Source organism: Pan paniscus, chromosome 5 (assembly GCF_029289425.2).
Source record: "Pan paniscus chromosome 5, NHGRI_mPanPan1-v2.0_pri, whole genome shotgun sequence".
NCBI classification, from domain to species: domain Eukaryota; kingdom Metazoa; phylum Chordata; class Mammalia; order Primates; family Hominidae; genus Pan; species Pan paniscus.
In genome coordinates, this window is record NC_073254.2 from 50,051,745 (window position 1) to 50,064,864 (window position 13,120).

Sequence of the window (13,120 nt, forward strand, 5' to 3'; positions counted from 1 at the left end):
TTTTGCCCCCCAGGGAACACCTGGCAGGTCTGGAGGCATTTTTAGTTGTCATAACTGGGTAGGATGCTACTGGCATCTAATGGGCAGAGGCCAGGAATGCTGCTAAATATTCTACAATGCACAAGACAGCCCCACACAATCAAGAATTATCCCACTCCAAATGTTGATAGTACTGAGGCTGAAAAATTCTGCACTAAAGGAAAGAGATAAAAGACAGGGTGGACTCTTCTTAGGAATTTTTTTTAAAACATCAAATCCTAGAGTCATAAACGGCTTGTTTCTAAATCACATTACTGGTATCTTGGAACAGCAAGGGTGGTGAAAATACAGCAAAGCCCGATTTATCTGAAGAGTTTAGAGGTTGAACAATTCTCAACTAGTTTGTTTTAGAAATGCTTTCTTCCCAGGAGAAGCACAAGGGGGCGCAAGAATCCCACATCACTTCAGTGTTCTTAGCCTTCTTGCCACTCTGCTGCCAAGTCAGAAAAAAGAAAAACACTGACCAGGTGTGAGTTAATGCTCCTGTCCTGCAGAACACTGTCAGCTATGAGGGCAAAAATCGTGTCTGTTTAACTCGCTTGCACAATGCCTGGCTTAATATTATGCTGTTACCTGTACTTAATAATTATTTTCAGAGCCAAATAGAGTTCTCTATTTTTCTTCTCTTTAGTATTCAGAGGTTGAAATGAGGACTTTACATCTTCAATGGCAAAATCATTCCCACTTAAAAGCTGAGTACAATTCAATCCTACTCAGGAGAGAGGCTTTACCCATTTAGGTATAAACCAAACCAACAGATCAATGGAAACAGAATTCCAATATGCAGATGGCATGAAATACAGATCTTTAGTTCAGCCCATCTCTGCTCTCACCTACACATCTGGACTCTGTGCAAATGTATAACATGCCAAGTCAGACACCCTGGAAAGACAAGGCCCGGGAGGGCAGTATGGCAGATTGAAACCTGCCCTGAGTTGGGAAGGGAATATGTACAGGAAACTATCTACTAACCATTTTGAAGTTTTACAGCTAAAGCTAGGACTACTGCTGGGATCTTTTACCTATAATTATAAAGGTGCCTCCAGGGAAGTTTTTAGTGGTACAAAATGTTCAGAGACATTCTGGGAGAAAAGTCTCAGGTCAGTGGTTTTGAACCTTTCATTAATTTTTCCCCAATGGAGTAATGTTTTGAAAAATTTTGCCTATCAAATTCCATGTTAAAAATAATTTTTTCCATGTGTGTGACTGCTGATCCAGATTTTATCCAAAGATTGGTAATTTTAAGTAGGTTCATAATAGTATCACTCTTGCAGTTGTGATGCTGATAAGCAACAAAGTTAAGTAACTGTACAGACACTCATTGCTTTCTGCTACTGATCACTAATTCTGGCCATCTCTCTGTATATATTCAGAACACAGCTATATGACACATGGCTTCATAACATTATTTCATTACCAATAATGTTCTCCAAAATTCTGTATCATAGCACCAATTAGAGCCTCTGAATAGCTGAGCTGTTTTACTACACTGAATCGATATAATTCTAGTCAAAGGCCAAAAGCCTCAAATCTTCCCAAACTGTTAATATTCTATTTAGAAGTATTGAGAAATATATAAAATATAGTTAAGGATTTTTATGGACTTCGGAAATACAGAAAATACCGTTAAGGACTCACGATCTTAAGAAATTTTGTAGAAACATTTTTCACTCTAGTGTATTATGTATTTGGATATACAAATAACCCACTTGGAATCTTACTTGAATAGTTTAGAAGTATCCAATATACCTCAATTAGAATTAAAAACAAAACAAAACCAAAAAAATAACACTTGTTCTTGAGAGTTTAGAAACTCACAGAAATTCAGGCTGGAAAGAAACTTGGGGAACATCTATTCTAACTCCCCTATTTTTCACTTGAAAATATAACCTCTTTGGACCTTAAATGACTAAATCATTTGAAGAGCAATAAAGCCCATTTTTCCCAATTCTGAGCTTATTCTATCATACCCCAATGCTTTCTGGTGATCCATAAGAGTTTAGTATACATAGTAAATAATGATAAATAACATATTTATATATTTATACTTATCTAAACCCATGATTTAAAATTTGTTTGAATACCACCCACAGTAAGAAATATGCAATCCAGTACTTACTCATACACAAGCAAAGTTTTATGCAACAAAACTGATCCTTATAACATATTGCAATACACTTCCACAAAACTGATTTCATGACCCAATATTGTCTCAGCTCAAATTCTGAAAACACATGGTGCCCTCTGGCTGTGTTAATTTTGGGTTGATTATATATTCTTACATAATTCTCTAGTTGTTTCATTTGGATTAACATTGCCACTCCTCCCTCCTGACAAGGTTGTAACTTAATAATAGCATGTCTTATAGCAGATGCCCCATAAAGACTTGTTAAAGTACACTTATGCCTCACTGCTTTATACTGCTGAAAAACATCTAATTTCTGTATTGCAGTGGCAGAAAACGAAAGAAACCTTGACAGAACTCCCATTCTCCCTCTAATTCTCATCACTAAGCCCTTTCTGCTTGACATGGAGAAGGCATATATTTGGGGTGGGGAAGCAATGGGTAGAACACTGATTAAAACAGAATGAAGGGCGGTTTCTTTTTTTCTTACATCTAGAGGTTTAAGATCTAAGTGAGAAAATATCACACTCCTAGTTGCTCCAAGAAGGGTTTCTGAGAAGCAATTTATGATGAACATCATTCAGGAATATCCAGAGATTCCTCATAAAAGCAAGTGTGCAGGAATCATCTTGGCCGTTAGAAGCAATCAATACTCTCCTGTCAGTTTGTTTTGAAATTTGTGCATGTCCTCTCTCCTTTTATCATATGCTCTAGTGACTTCATCAAGACAGTCTAAAGGAAGATGGGCCCAGTGCAGTGGCTCACGCCTGTAATCTCAGCACTTTGGGAAGCTGAGGTGGGAGGATTGCTTGAGGCTAGAAGTTTGAGACCAGCCTGGGAAAGAAAGGGAGACCCTGTCTCTCATACAAAAAAAAAAAAAAAAAAAAGGAAGAAAGAAAAATGATGTGAAACTTACCCTTATGAATTCCATTCTTTGCTAACAATTATTCTATTCATTCTTTTTTCATTCCAAAAACACTTGTTGAGTGCCAACTATGTACCAAGCAAGATGCTTTAGGAGTGAGTGATACTGTGGTGGGTGGGGATGCCAGACCTGGTCTGCCTGTATGGAAGGTTACAATCTAGAGCAGAATGTGTAAAAGAAGAATCTGTACTTTTTTTTTTTCCGCATGATTGTTTTCTCACCATTTTTCATATTGAAAATGACAGATTTATAAAAATTGCAGCTTATTCTTACCAAGCAGTGTTGATAAAATTCAGAGTAGGGAATATCAGCACAATTCACTGACACTTGAATAAATTCTTTGAGATGGAAAGGATTGTATAGGGACTCACACACCTTGAAGTATACGGTTCCCTTCTCTTTGACAATGGCAGCCTGCTCCAATTTTTCTTTGGTATCCATCTCCCAGGATTCTTTGGCCTGTGTGTAAATTTGTGACAATGGTTAGATGAACAGAGAGAAAAGCATCAGTTGAGGCCTATTGGAACAAAGAGCAGCTAATTCTAGAAGATACTCCAAACTGAAAACACTCTGGCTGTTGAAATTGTGTGTCAGTGCCAATTTACTGCTAGGCCAGTGCTTCTTCATGCTGTTTGAAGAACTCACTTTCCATCATGACCAAGCTGCAGCTTGAACAATGTTGCTCAAGAGAGAGGAGCCGCAAAAACACAGTAAGGAACTTACTCTGGTAAGCACTGCTACAAAGTGAATCTTTAGAAATACAAGGTGAAGCCACACAAAGTTAAGGCCATGCCTTATCTCCCTCTGCAAACCTCTCCACTAGGCTGTTTCTCTCAAGCCTGTTTTTCAACTCTAAAATGGGAACATGACTGTAGTCAAGTTGTAGTTTGTATATTCATAATTTTCAAAATTCTGGGTCAGGTTGTCTTGCCACTCTAAAACAACCAGATATACTAATAATACTGCTAAATTGTATCAACTTGCAGATGTATACTGGGGGGGACTTCAAGCAAAACATAATTGGGAGTAAAGTTCATGCAAAAATATCACTTTAGAGCCATAAATAAATGACTTCATTATCATCTGCTAGCTTGTATTGTGTGTATTATTACTTCCACCATTACAGATACAAATCCAGAAATAACTGCACTTGCCATTTACAAGCTGGATTTAGAAGGACCAGAGTCAAGAGAACAATCTGGGAGCCTTTAGGAAAAGTGACAGTGGGTGTGGTCAGTGCTATTTACTGCATATAAATTATGAAGTTTAAATGGGTAACTAAAATTCTCTCTATTCAAAAGATAACAAGTGTGTGTTCCTGGTGTCACAGCCCCTGCTATCCTCTACTTTTATTATTATTATTATTATTTTTTGAGATGGAGTTTCGCTCTTGTTGTCCAGGCTGGAGTGCAATGGTGTGATCTTGGCTCACCACAACCTCTGCCTCCCGGGTTCAAGTGATTCTCCTGCCTCAGCCTCCAGAGTAGCTGGGATTACAGGCATGCACCACCATGCCCGGCTAATTTTTTGTATTTTTAGTAGAGATGGGGTTTCTCCATGTTGGTCAGGCTGGTCTCAAACTCCCAACCTCAGGTGATCCACCCACCTCAGCTGGGATTACAGGCGTGAGCTACCGCGCCCAGCGACTATCCTCTACTTTTTAAAAGTGAATAATAAAAGGGTTACTCATCTTTCTGGCAACTCATGTAATTCTGCTTCCTAATAATGTAGCTCAAATTACTCAAAAACCTAGTTATGGTTCAATTCCAGGTTTTAGCACCCAAAAAACAAAAACAAAGAACACCTAGTTAATAAGTCTCTTTGTATTTCTTAGGTTGGCTTCAGTCTTTATGGAATTTTTTTTTATTTTTTCTTTTTCTGAGACAGGATCTTGCTCTGTTGTCTTTTCTTTTTCTGAGACAGGATACTCTTTTATTTTTTCTTTTTTTGAGACAGGATCTTGCTCTGTCGTCCAGGCTGGAGTGCAGTGGCACGATCACGGCTCACTGTAGCCTCGATTTCCCAGGCTCAAGCAATCCTCCTGCCTCAGCCTCCCGAGTAGTTGGGACCACAGGCATGTGCCACCATGTCCAGCTAATTTTTTTTTTTTTTTTTTTTGGTAGAGACGGGGGTCTCACTATGTTGCTCAGGCTGGTCTCAAACTCTTGGGCTCAAGCCATCCTCCTATCTTGGCCTCCTGAGTAGCTGGAACTACAGGAACGTGCTACCACACCCAGGAAAATTTTAAATTTTTTTGCAGAGAAGGGGGGTCTCACTATGTTGCCCAAGCTGGTTTTGAACTCCTCGGCTCAAGTAATCCTGCCTTGGCCTCCCAAAGTGCTGGGATTATAGGTGTGAGCCACCATGCCTGGAATATAAGTATGTGTGTGTATGTGTATGTGTGTGTATATATATTTATATTTATATATATTTATATTTATATATATTTATATTTATATATATATATATTTATATATATATATATATATTTTTTTCCTCTGAGACGGAGTCTTGCTCTGTCTCTCAGGCTGGAGTGCAGTGGCGTGATCTCGGCTCACGGCAACCTCCACCTCCTGGGTTCAAGCCATTCACCTGTCTCAGCTTCCCGAATAGCTGAGATTACAGGCACCTGCCACCACGTCCAGCTAATTTTTCTATTTTTAGCATAGATGGGGTTTCACCATGTTGGCCAGGCTGGTCTCGAACTCCTGACCTCAGGTGATCCACCCACCTCGGCATCCCAAAGTGCTAGGATTACAGGCGTGAGCCACAGCGCCCAGCCTGGCCTAGTCTATTCTTAACAAGGCAGAGGATTAAATCACATTGCCCCAAACAACATCATATACCTTCATGTGATTTCAAATATACCAAGCAGCAGTGCATGAATATACTCTTGGAGTGATGACAGAGCACAGGCTTGCTGTGGCACACCACTGGGAGAGTGCTCCTAAATAAGCAATGTTCACTGGGCCACGAGAAGGAAGGGGCAAGAGGCTGCTTTACAAAAATGGAAATAGTAAAGCCATAGGTCTAAATAACCACATGCTAAAGATTATCTTCTCTCTCTTTAACAATAAAAAAACACCATATGCTATGACGACAGCATTGGGGGATCAGTGCTGAGCTAGCAGGCCTTCAGAAGAGGTTACATGACAACAATCAGTGGTCATAACCAGACATATGTTTGTTTGGGGGAACATGAAGTGGAAAGGGTATGATTAGGAATGTCACTACTGGGGGTGAATCCCAAAGCAGGCCTCCCCTCACTTTCTTAGCCCAAAGGTACAGGCCCACAGGACAATGATTTCTTTTCTGAATCTAACAAAATATAAATGGTCATGTTTCCATTTATATTAATGTGCTTAATGTGGTCAGGCACAGTGGCTCACCCCTACAATCCCAGCACTTTGGGAGGCCAAGGCAGGAGGATGGCTCAAGCCCAGGAGTTTGAGACCAGCTGGGGCAACACAGTGAGACCCCATGTCTACAAAAAATAAACAAAATTAGCTGGGCGTGGTAGCGTGTGCCTGTAGTCCCAGCTACTTGGAAGGCTGAGGTGAGAGGACTGCTTGAGCCCAGGAAGTTGAGGCTGGAGTAAGCTATGATCGTGCTCACTGTATTCCAGCCTGGGTGACAAGAGTGAGACCCTATCTCAAAAAAAAAAAAAGTTTAATGTACAGAACGTGGAGGTAGCACTGTGCAGGAATAAAAAAGGAACACAAATGCAGTCCTTGAGCTCCACAAAGGGTGGGGCTTTGGAAATGCCAGGGGCATGTGGCCGAAGACAACAGCATACCTAGCTCAGGTATATGCTGTGTGTGTCCAGTTCGGCTGCTGCTGGGAGCCTCCAGAGTGAAACTGAGATGGAAATATGTTCAAGGAGGCATGCTGTTTCTGGAATCCAAGGCAACTGACAAATTCTCTCTCTTCCCTACTTGGAGAAGTATAAAAAAAAAATGGCTTCGGGTTAGCTGGTTTCTTTCTTGTATCTCTGGTCACAGAGCCTAGTGGCCCTCGAGGACTTGCAGTTGGGATAACAACTTGGAGCCACAGTGCAGGCCTCTTCGTGACTCCTGTGAAGGGTACAATCCGTTCAGCTCTGAAAAGCTGCACCCCACTCCCCCAAGGAGCCACTTGGCAGAACGTGAACCTTGCTGTCCTCAACCCAGGAAAAAAAAAGTACAAAAAGAACAAGTCTAGGAACAAATAAGGGAACAAGTCTTGGATTCTACCCAAAAAAGTTAAAAAAAAAAAAAAAAAAAAAGCTGACACATAGGAACAAAATAAGAACACGGAGCTCCTTCGTTGTATATCAGCTGTGCTATGTCAGTTGTTCTATTCTTCAGCAGCAGTGTTGGAGGCAAGAGACAAACTTGATAATGAATAAACACCATCTATCTATACCACCTACTAAGATAAGATACTGATTTATAGGAAGTGGATGGAGAAGAAACCTACCATAATTTTAAGGAAGTTGGTATTTTCTCACCTTTTCGAAGCTCTTAAGTGTAACTTCATATATAAGCTCAGCATTAGGTTCAATGCCAAATTTAGGCTTCCCTGCCTCTCCAAAACCATATCTGAAATGGAGAGTAAAAAATAAAACTTTAAAAGGATTGGTGTATTTCCAGGCACTTCCTTCAGTATTTTGAGGCATCAACAGAGCTATCATTTGCAAGCTACATGTGTCAGAGACCCTGAAGACAAACCAGATGTTGACCAGAAGATACAGTGTGAACTATCTTCACTGCTACAGTTTTCTTAGAAACCAGGCTAGGTTTAGTTTTCTTTTCTCCTTCACATTCACATGTAATGCAACACCTGTACTCCTTGGGGCAGCTTGATTCATGGGATTTTAAATGTCACTGTCTTTTTCTCTACTTGATTTTATATCTAGTTTTTTTTTTTTTTTTTTTTTTTAATAAAATGGCCATGATTTAGCTGCCAGGAATTTTCCCCTAAGTTTTATCAGCAAAAAGGACAGAGAAGACACAGCCACTGTAATTGTTAGAGTGGTACTCATGGGAGGTATGTTTTAATAAGCTTTTAACTTTAAAGTGCTGTCACTTCTAGTAGTACCACTTCCAGTCACATAAGTGAAGGGGAAAGGCTCACACATCAGGAGAGAAAAGTTTTCACACTATTTAAGTTTTTTTAAAAGCACATGAAGAAACACAAATAACATAATGATATACTCAAAAATAGCTGCCCTAGCAAGTTCTGACACCTCCTCTAGAGAAATATTCTTATGGCTTATAGCTATCAGAGTGTAGGATTCTATACCTTTTAGCCAAAACTTACTGAAAAAAATAACTGAGGACATATACACTTGTTTTCTTGGGATCATGTAAGATCTCCAGCAAATTAAATGTATTCGGGAAGCAGATATTTACTAGAATGGGAGCTGTAGCAGAGCTCTGTCTGGTTCACCTGTTTCCCAGTGTTTAGAACAAGGCCCAGCATATTAGTCAAGTGTTCACTGAAATATATTCTGTTCCCATTTGTTGCAAGCAAAGCTGTTCTTTAATATATGAAATGGTATTACAAAAAACTTAGTAAACTCAAGCTTTCAATGTACAGGTTGAAAGATGTCAAAACCGAGTTAATCTAATACCTCCAGTTTTCTCTGGGGCAAAGGGACTAGAGTGGGAACACTCAAATTTTGTTGCTTGCACCACTTTCTTTACCCTTTGCCTGGATTTTCCAGGAATAAAAATGCTTACTCACTCACCTCCACTGTTACACAGAAAATGGAAGCTGGAGCCAAAAAGAGGAATAGAGATACGAGAGCTGGTAGGAATGAGGAGCGGGGCAAAGGGTATCTTCCACTAAGACATAAAAAAGGACATAATTACCAGTGACCAATTTTAAGAAGTGATGCCTAATTTTCTACTTTGAGCTCTTAGATGTATATACCTACTATCTTGTTTCTGCCATCTAATAAATTAAAAAAAAATTCCTTAACTACCCAGGTAGGTAGGTGAGTCCTTGCTAAGCACATATTTTCTGAGAGCATGTTATATTTGGAGTCCTGTGCTAAGCAGTTACAAATGCAACAAATGATCTGGCATTTGCCTTAGACCAGCAGATCTCAACCAGGGTGATTTTAACTCCTCTTCCCTCCAGGAAACCTTTGGCAATGTCTAGAAATATTATGGGTTGTCACAACTATGGGGGTGCTACTGGTATCTGGTGGGAAGAGGCCAGGAATACTGCCGGATATTCTACAATGCACGTGACAGCCCCCTATGACCAAGGATTAGCAAGCCCAAAGTGTCAACAGTGCTGAGGATGAGAAAATCTGCCTTAGAGGAAGGTGGGTGGGGAATGTGGGGCTGTATCAAGGGAGGCACCAAGTGTCCTATTATTGATGGGATTAAAGAAGACTAAAGAAAAATATTATTTCTACAATCTCTCCCAGGTTAAAATGAAGCGATTCAGTCAAGATACGTGTGGCGCACATGATCCTACAGAGGTGGAAGCCCACGCCAAGATATTCTGGCAGCACCTACCCTGACTTCCATATTACACAGAAAGTTGTCAGCCTGGGTGAAGAAGGAACCAGGGCACCCAACTCATCTGACTGAAAAACAAAACACCACAAGAGGAATCCCAAGACCTAACCAAAAGATAATCTAGACTATAGTAACAGAAGGAATTCAGCGTTAATGCCCTTGAATTAAGAGTTTCCTCCAGAGAATAGAGATACAAATAATGACTATGAATGACCATTAAGCCTTAATGTGCATATAAGAAGCACTTGGACTACAAGCTCTTATCAATTGCTCCCTTTTTACAGATAAAGAAACAGAGTGCTTCCTGAGAAGTCACACACACAGGCAGTGGTAGAGCCAGGGTTTAAATTCAGACCCTGTGTGTCCCCAGAAAATCAGTTTTTTTTGACTCATACTGCCTCATAACTAGACATTATGGCTCTTGGTAGTCTGTTTTTTTATTTTTATTTTTGAGACAAGAGTTTCACTCTGTCACCCCAGGCATCGTGCAGTGGCATGATCTCAGCTCACTGCAACCTCCGCCTCCTGGGTTCAAGCGATTCTCCTGCCTCAGCCTCCCGAGTAGCTGGAATTACAGGCATGCACCACCACGCCCAGCTAATTTTTATATTTTTAGTAGAGACACGGTTTCACCATGTTGGCCAGGCTGGTCATGAACTCCTGACCTCAAGTGATCCTCCCGCCTTGGCCTCCCAAAGTGCTGGGATTACAGGTGTGAGCCACCTTGCCTGACCAATAGCCTGTGTTTTTGTTTGGGGTTCATGCGTGACAGAAACATAAGGAAGGAAAAAAAAGTTAAAACTATATACACTTAACCTAAAACAAAAAAGATTTATTAGTCTCAGTATTTAAAACAATACAAAAGGAAGATATTGTCCCAATGAGGAGAAAGAAAAATGGATTGTCTGGAAATGTTTTATGACTTTCTTATTATGAAGACATTCTAGGCCAGGTGTGGTGGCTCACACCTGTAATCCCAAGCACTTTGGGAGGCTGAGGCTGGAGGACTGCTTGAGCCCAAGAGTTTGAGACCAGCCTGGACAACATAGTAAGACCCTGTTTCTACAAAATGAAAAAAATCAGCCAGGCAGGATGGAGCACACCTGTAGTCCCAGCTACCCAGGAGCTTGAGGTGGGAGGATCCCTTGAGCCCAGGAGTTCGAGGCTACAGATTATGCCACCCTACTCCAGGCCTAGGTGACAGAGTGAGACCCTGTCTCGGGGGGTGGGGGAGGGACAGAAAGAAAACATTCTTCCCGAGTCTATCAGAGTATCAGAGTCACAGAGAAGGTCTGCCTTGGAAATTTTCTGGAGAATGAAATACAGATGACACTAAGAGCTATGTGCAGATATTTTCTGCAACAGCCATACTTATAGCAACATTTAGATGCAATGTTTTATGAAAGTGGGAAGCTGACTAAAACAAGTAAATTCACTGCCTGCACTGAAAACATGCTTAGCATGTAGGGGTTTTCTATACACACACACAGCATGCATACACACACACATATATAGCATGTAGGGGGTTTTCTATACACACAGTATGCATACGCACACACATATATAGCATGTAGGGGTTTTCTACATATATATGTAGTACTACGCAATGCATATGCAGCAGTCTCATATTACAGAGAATGCACTTCACATAATTCCTCAACATACTAACACCTTGAACAAAAATAATGTTCCTTTCTAAATATGCTAAATTATTTCCATAAAACTCATAAACTTTTATACCTAGAAATTTATGAAAACCTATTGACAACTTTTATGCCTGAAAAGATCTGAAAGACTGATCTCATGTTAAACAGGATTTCCTTTTTCTTGTGGTCCGAGGGTAAAATGGAAGAGAAGGTGAGCCGTCACAATAGCAACAAAAGCTCACACACTGTGGGCTCATGTGTGCCCTACATGTGCAGGATTTTATTTAGCTCTCCATAACTTTATGAGGTGGATACTGTCATCCCCATTTACAGAGGGGAAACTGAGGCTTAGGAGGGTTAAGTGCCTTGGCCAAGCGCACAGAGCAAAGTGTAACCACTAATGATACAACAAACAGTTTAAATCTGAAAATAACTGCGTTAAAAAATATAAAGACAATTTCTATTTTTCTTTGTCACTAAACTTGAGACATCTGTCCCCACAATTGCCTTGTCAGCCAGGCTAAAATGTATATAAACTGGTTCCTATAACATTATGTTGTCATAATACATACAGCATTTATCCTAAGGGAGCTTAAATTTTGAAAATATACATTACACATAAATCCACCTCTCTGAGTTTAGAACTACTGTAATTTTGAAATGCTGATTAAAAGTAATCAGAGATGGCCTGGTGCAGTGGCTCATGCCTGTAATCAATCCCAGCACTTTGGGAGGGTGAGACAGGCGGATCACTTGAGTCCAGGAGTTGGAGACCGGCCTGGGCAACATGGCAAAACCCTGTCTCCACAAAAAATACAAAAAGTAGCCGGGTGTGGTGGCACACACCTGTAGTCCCAGCTACTCTAGAGACTGAAGTGGGAGGATCACCTGAGCCCTGGAGGTTGAGGCTACAGTGAGCGTGACTGTGCCACTGCACTCTAGCCTGGGCGACAGAGTGAGATCCTGTTACCAAAAAAAAAAAAAAAAAAGTAATTAGAGATTATTTGGATATGGAAGAGATAGCTTTTTCTATGCTCTATCTGAATCTTAAGGAGTATCTCCTAGAAACAGAATTAGTTTCACCTAAGAATAAACTACAAATATAGAGTAAATATTAATATAAATAAGACACATTGAAGTGGGGGCTATAGTTAGTGGAAAGAGGAACCAGGTAGAGAAAAAGAAGCCATTATACAAAGGGTGCCTCAGTGACGGCTATGAAGAGTTCAAGGTAGAGCACTTTGGAAGGATTTTCAAGTGGTAGTTGCATGGCTAGATCACCTCAAAAATATGATTATGGGCTGGGCGTGGTGGCTCACACCTGTAATCCCAGCACTTTGGGAGGCCGAGGCGGGAGGATCACTTGAAGTCAGGCGTTTGAGACCAGCCTGGCCAAAATGGTGAAACCTCGTCTCTACTAGAAATACAAAAATTAGACAGGCATGGTGGCGGGTGCCTGTAATGCCAGCTACTCGGGAGGCTGAGGCAGGAAAATTGCTTGAACCCAGAGGTAGAGGTTGCAGTGAGCCAAGATCATGCCACTGCACTCTAGCCTGGGTGGCAGAGCAAGACTCCATCTCAAAATATATATATATATGATTATGGATCAAGTGCTGGGGCAAAGGTAAACTGCCATTGGATTACTACAGAGTCTACAAAATGACACCACAAAAGGCTTAACATCACCTACTGGCAAGTGCAGGTCATCAAGATTCTCAGTAACTCAGAATCCCACTGTCTGAAATCCATGGAGCCGGAGGGAGGATACACTAGATAAGCAGATGCACTCTCATGCAGACAAAATCAAAACACCCCGGGTTCTCTCAGGGGTCTGTTTCTCAAGACAGAAGAGTTGGATTCATGGTATAAT

General features: G+C 40.8%; 1 protein-coding gene across 5 annotated transcripts in view; it reads right to left on the reverse strand.

The window, feature by feature from the left end:
* FKBP5 (FKBP prolyl isomerase 5) overlaps window positions 1–13,120 on the reverse strand; it is a 115,480-nt gene that overhangs the window by 10,089 nt on the left and 92,271 nt on the right. For all 5 annotated transcript variants that reach the window (XM_034961928.3, XM_055113507.2, XM_055113509.2 and 2 more), the window contains 2 exons: window positions 7,579–7,669; window positions 3,465–3,548 (listed from right to left, as the gene is read on the reverse strand). In XM_034961928.3, the coding sequence (XP_034817819.1) occupies window positions 3,465–3,548; window positions 7,579–7,669 (175 nt within the window). The remainder of the gene's footprint in view (window positions 1–3,464; window positions 3,549–7,578; window positions 7,670–13,120) is intronic.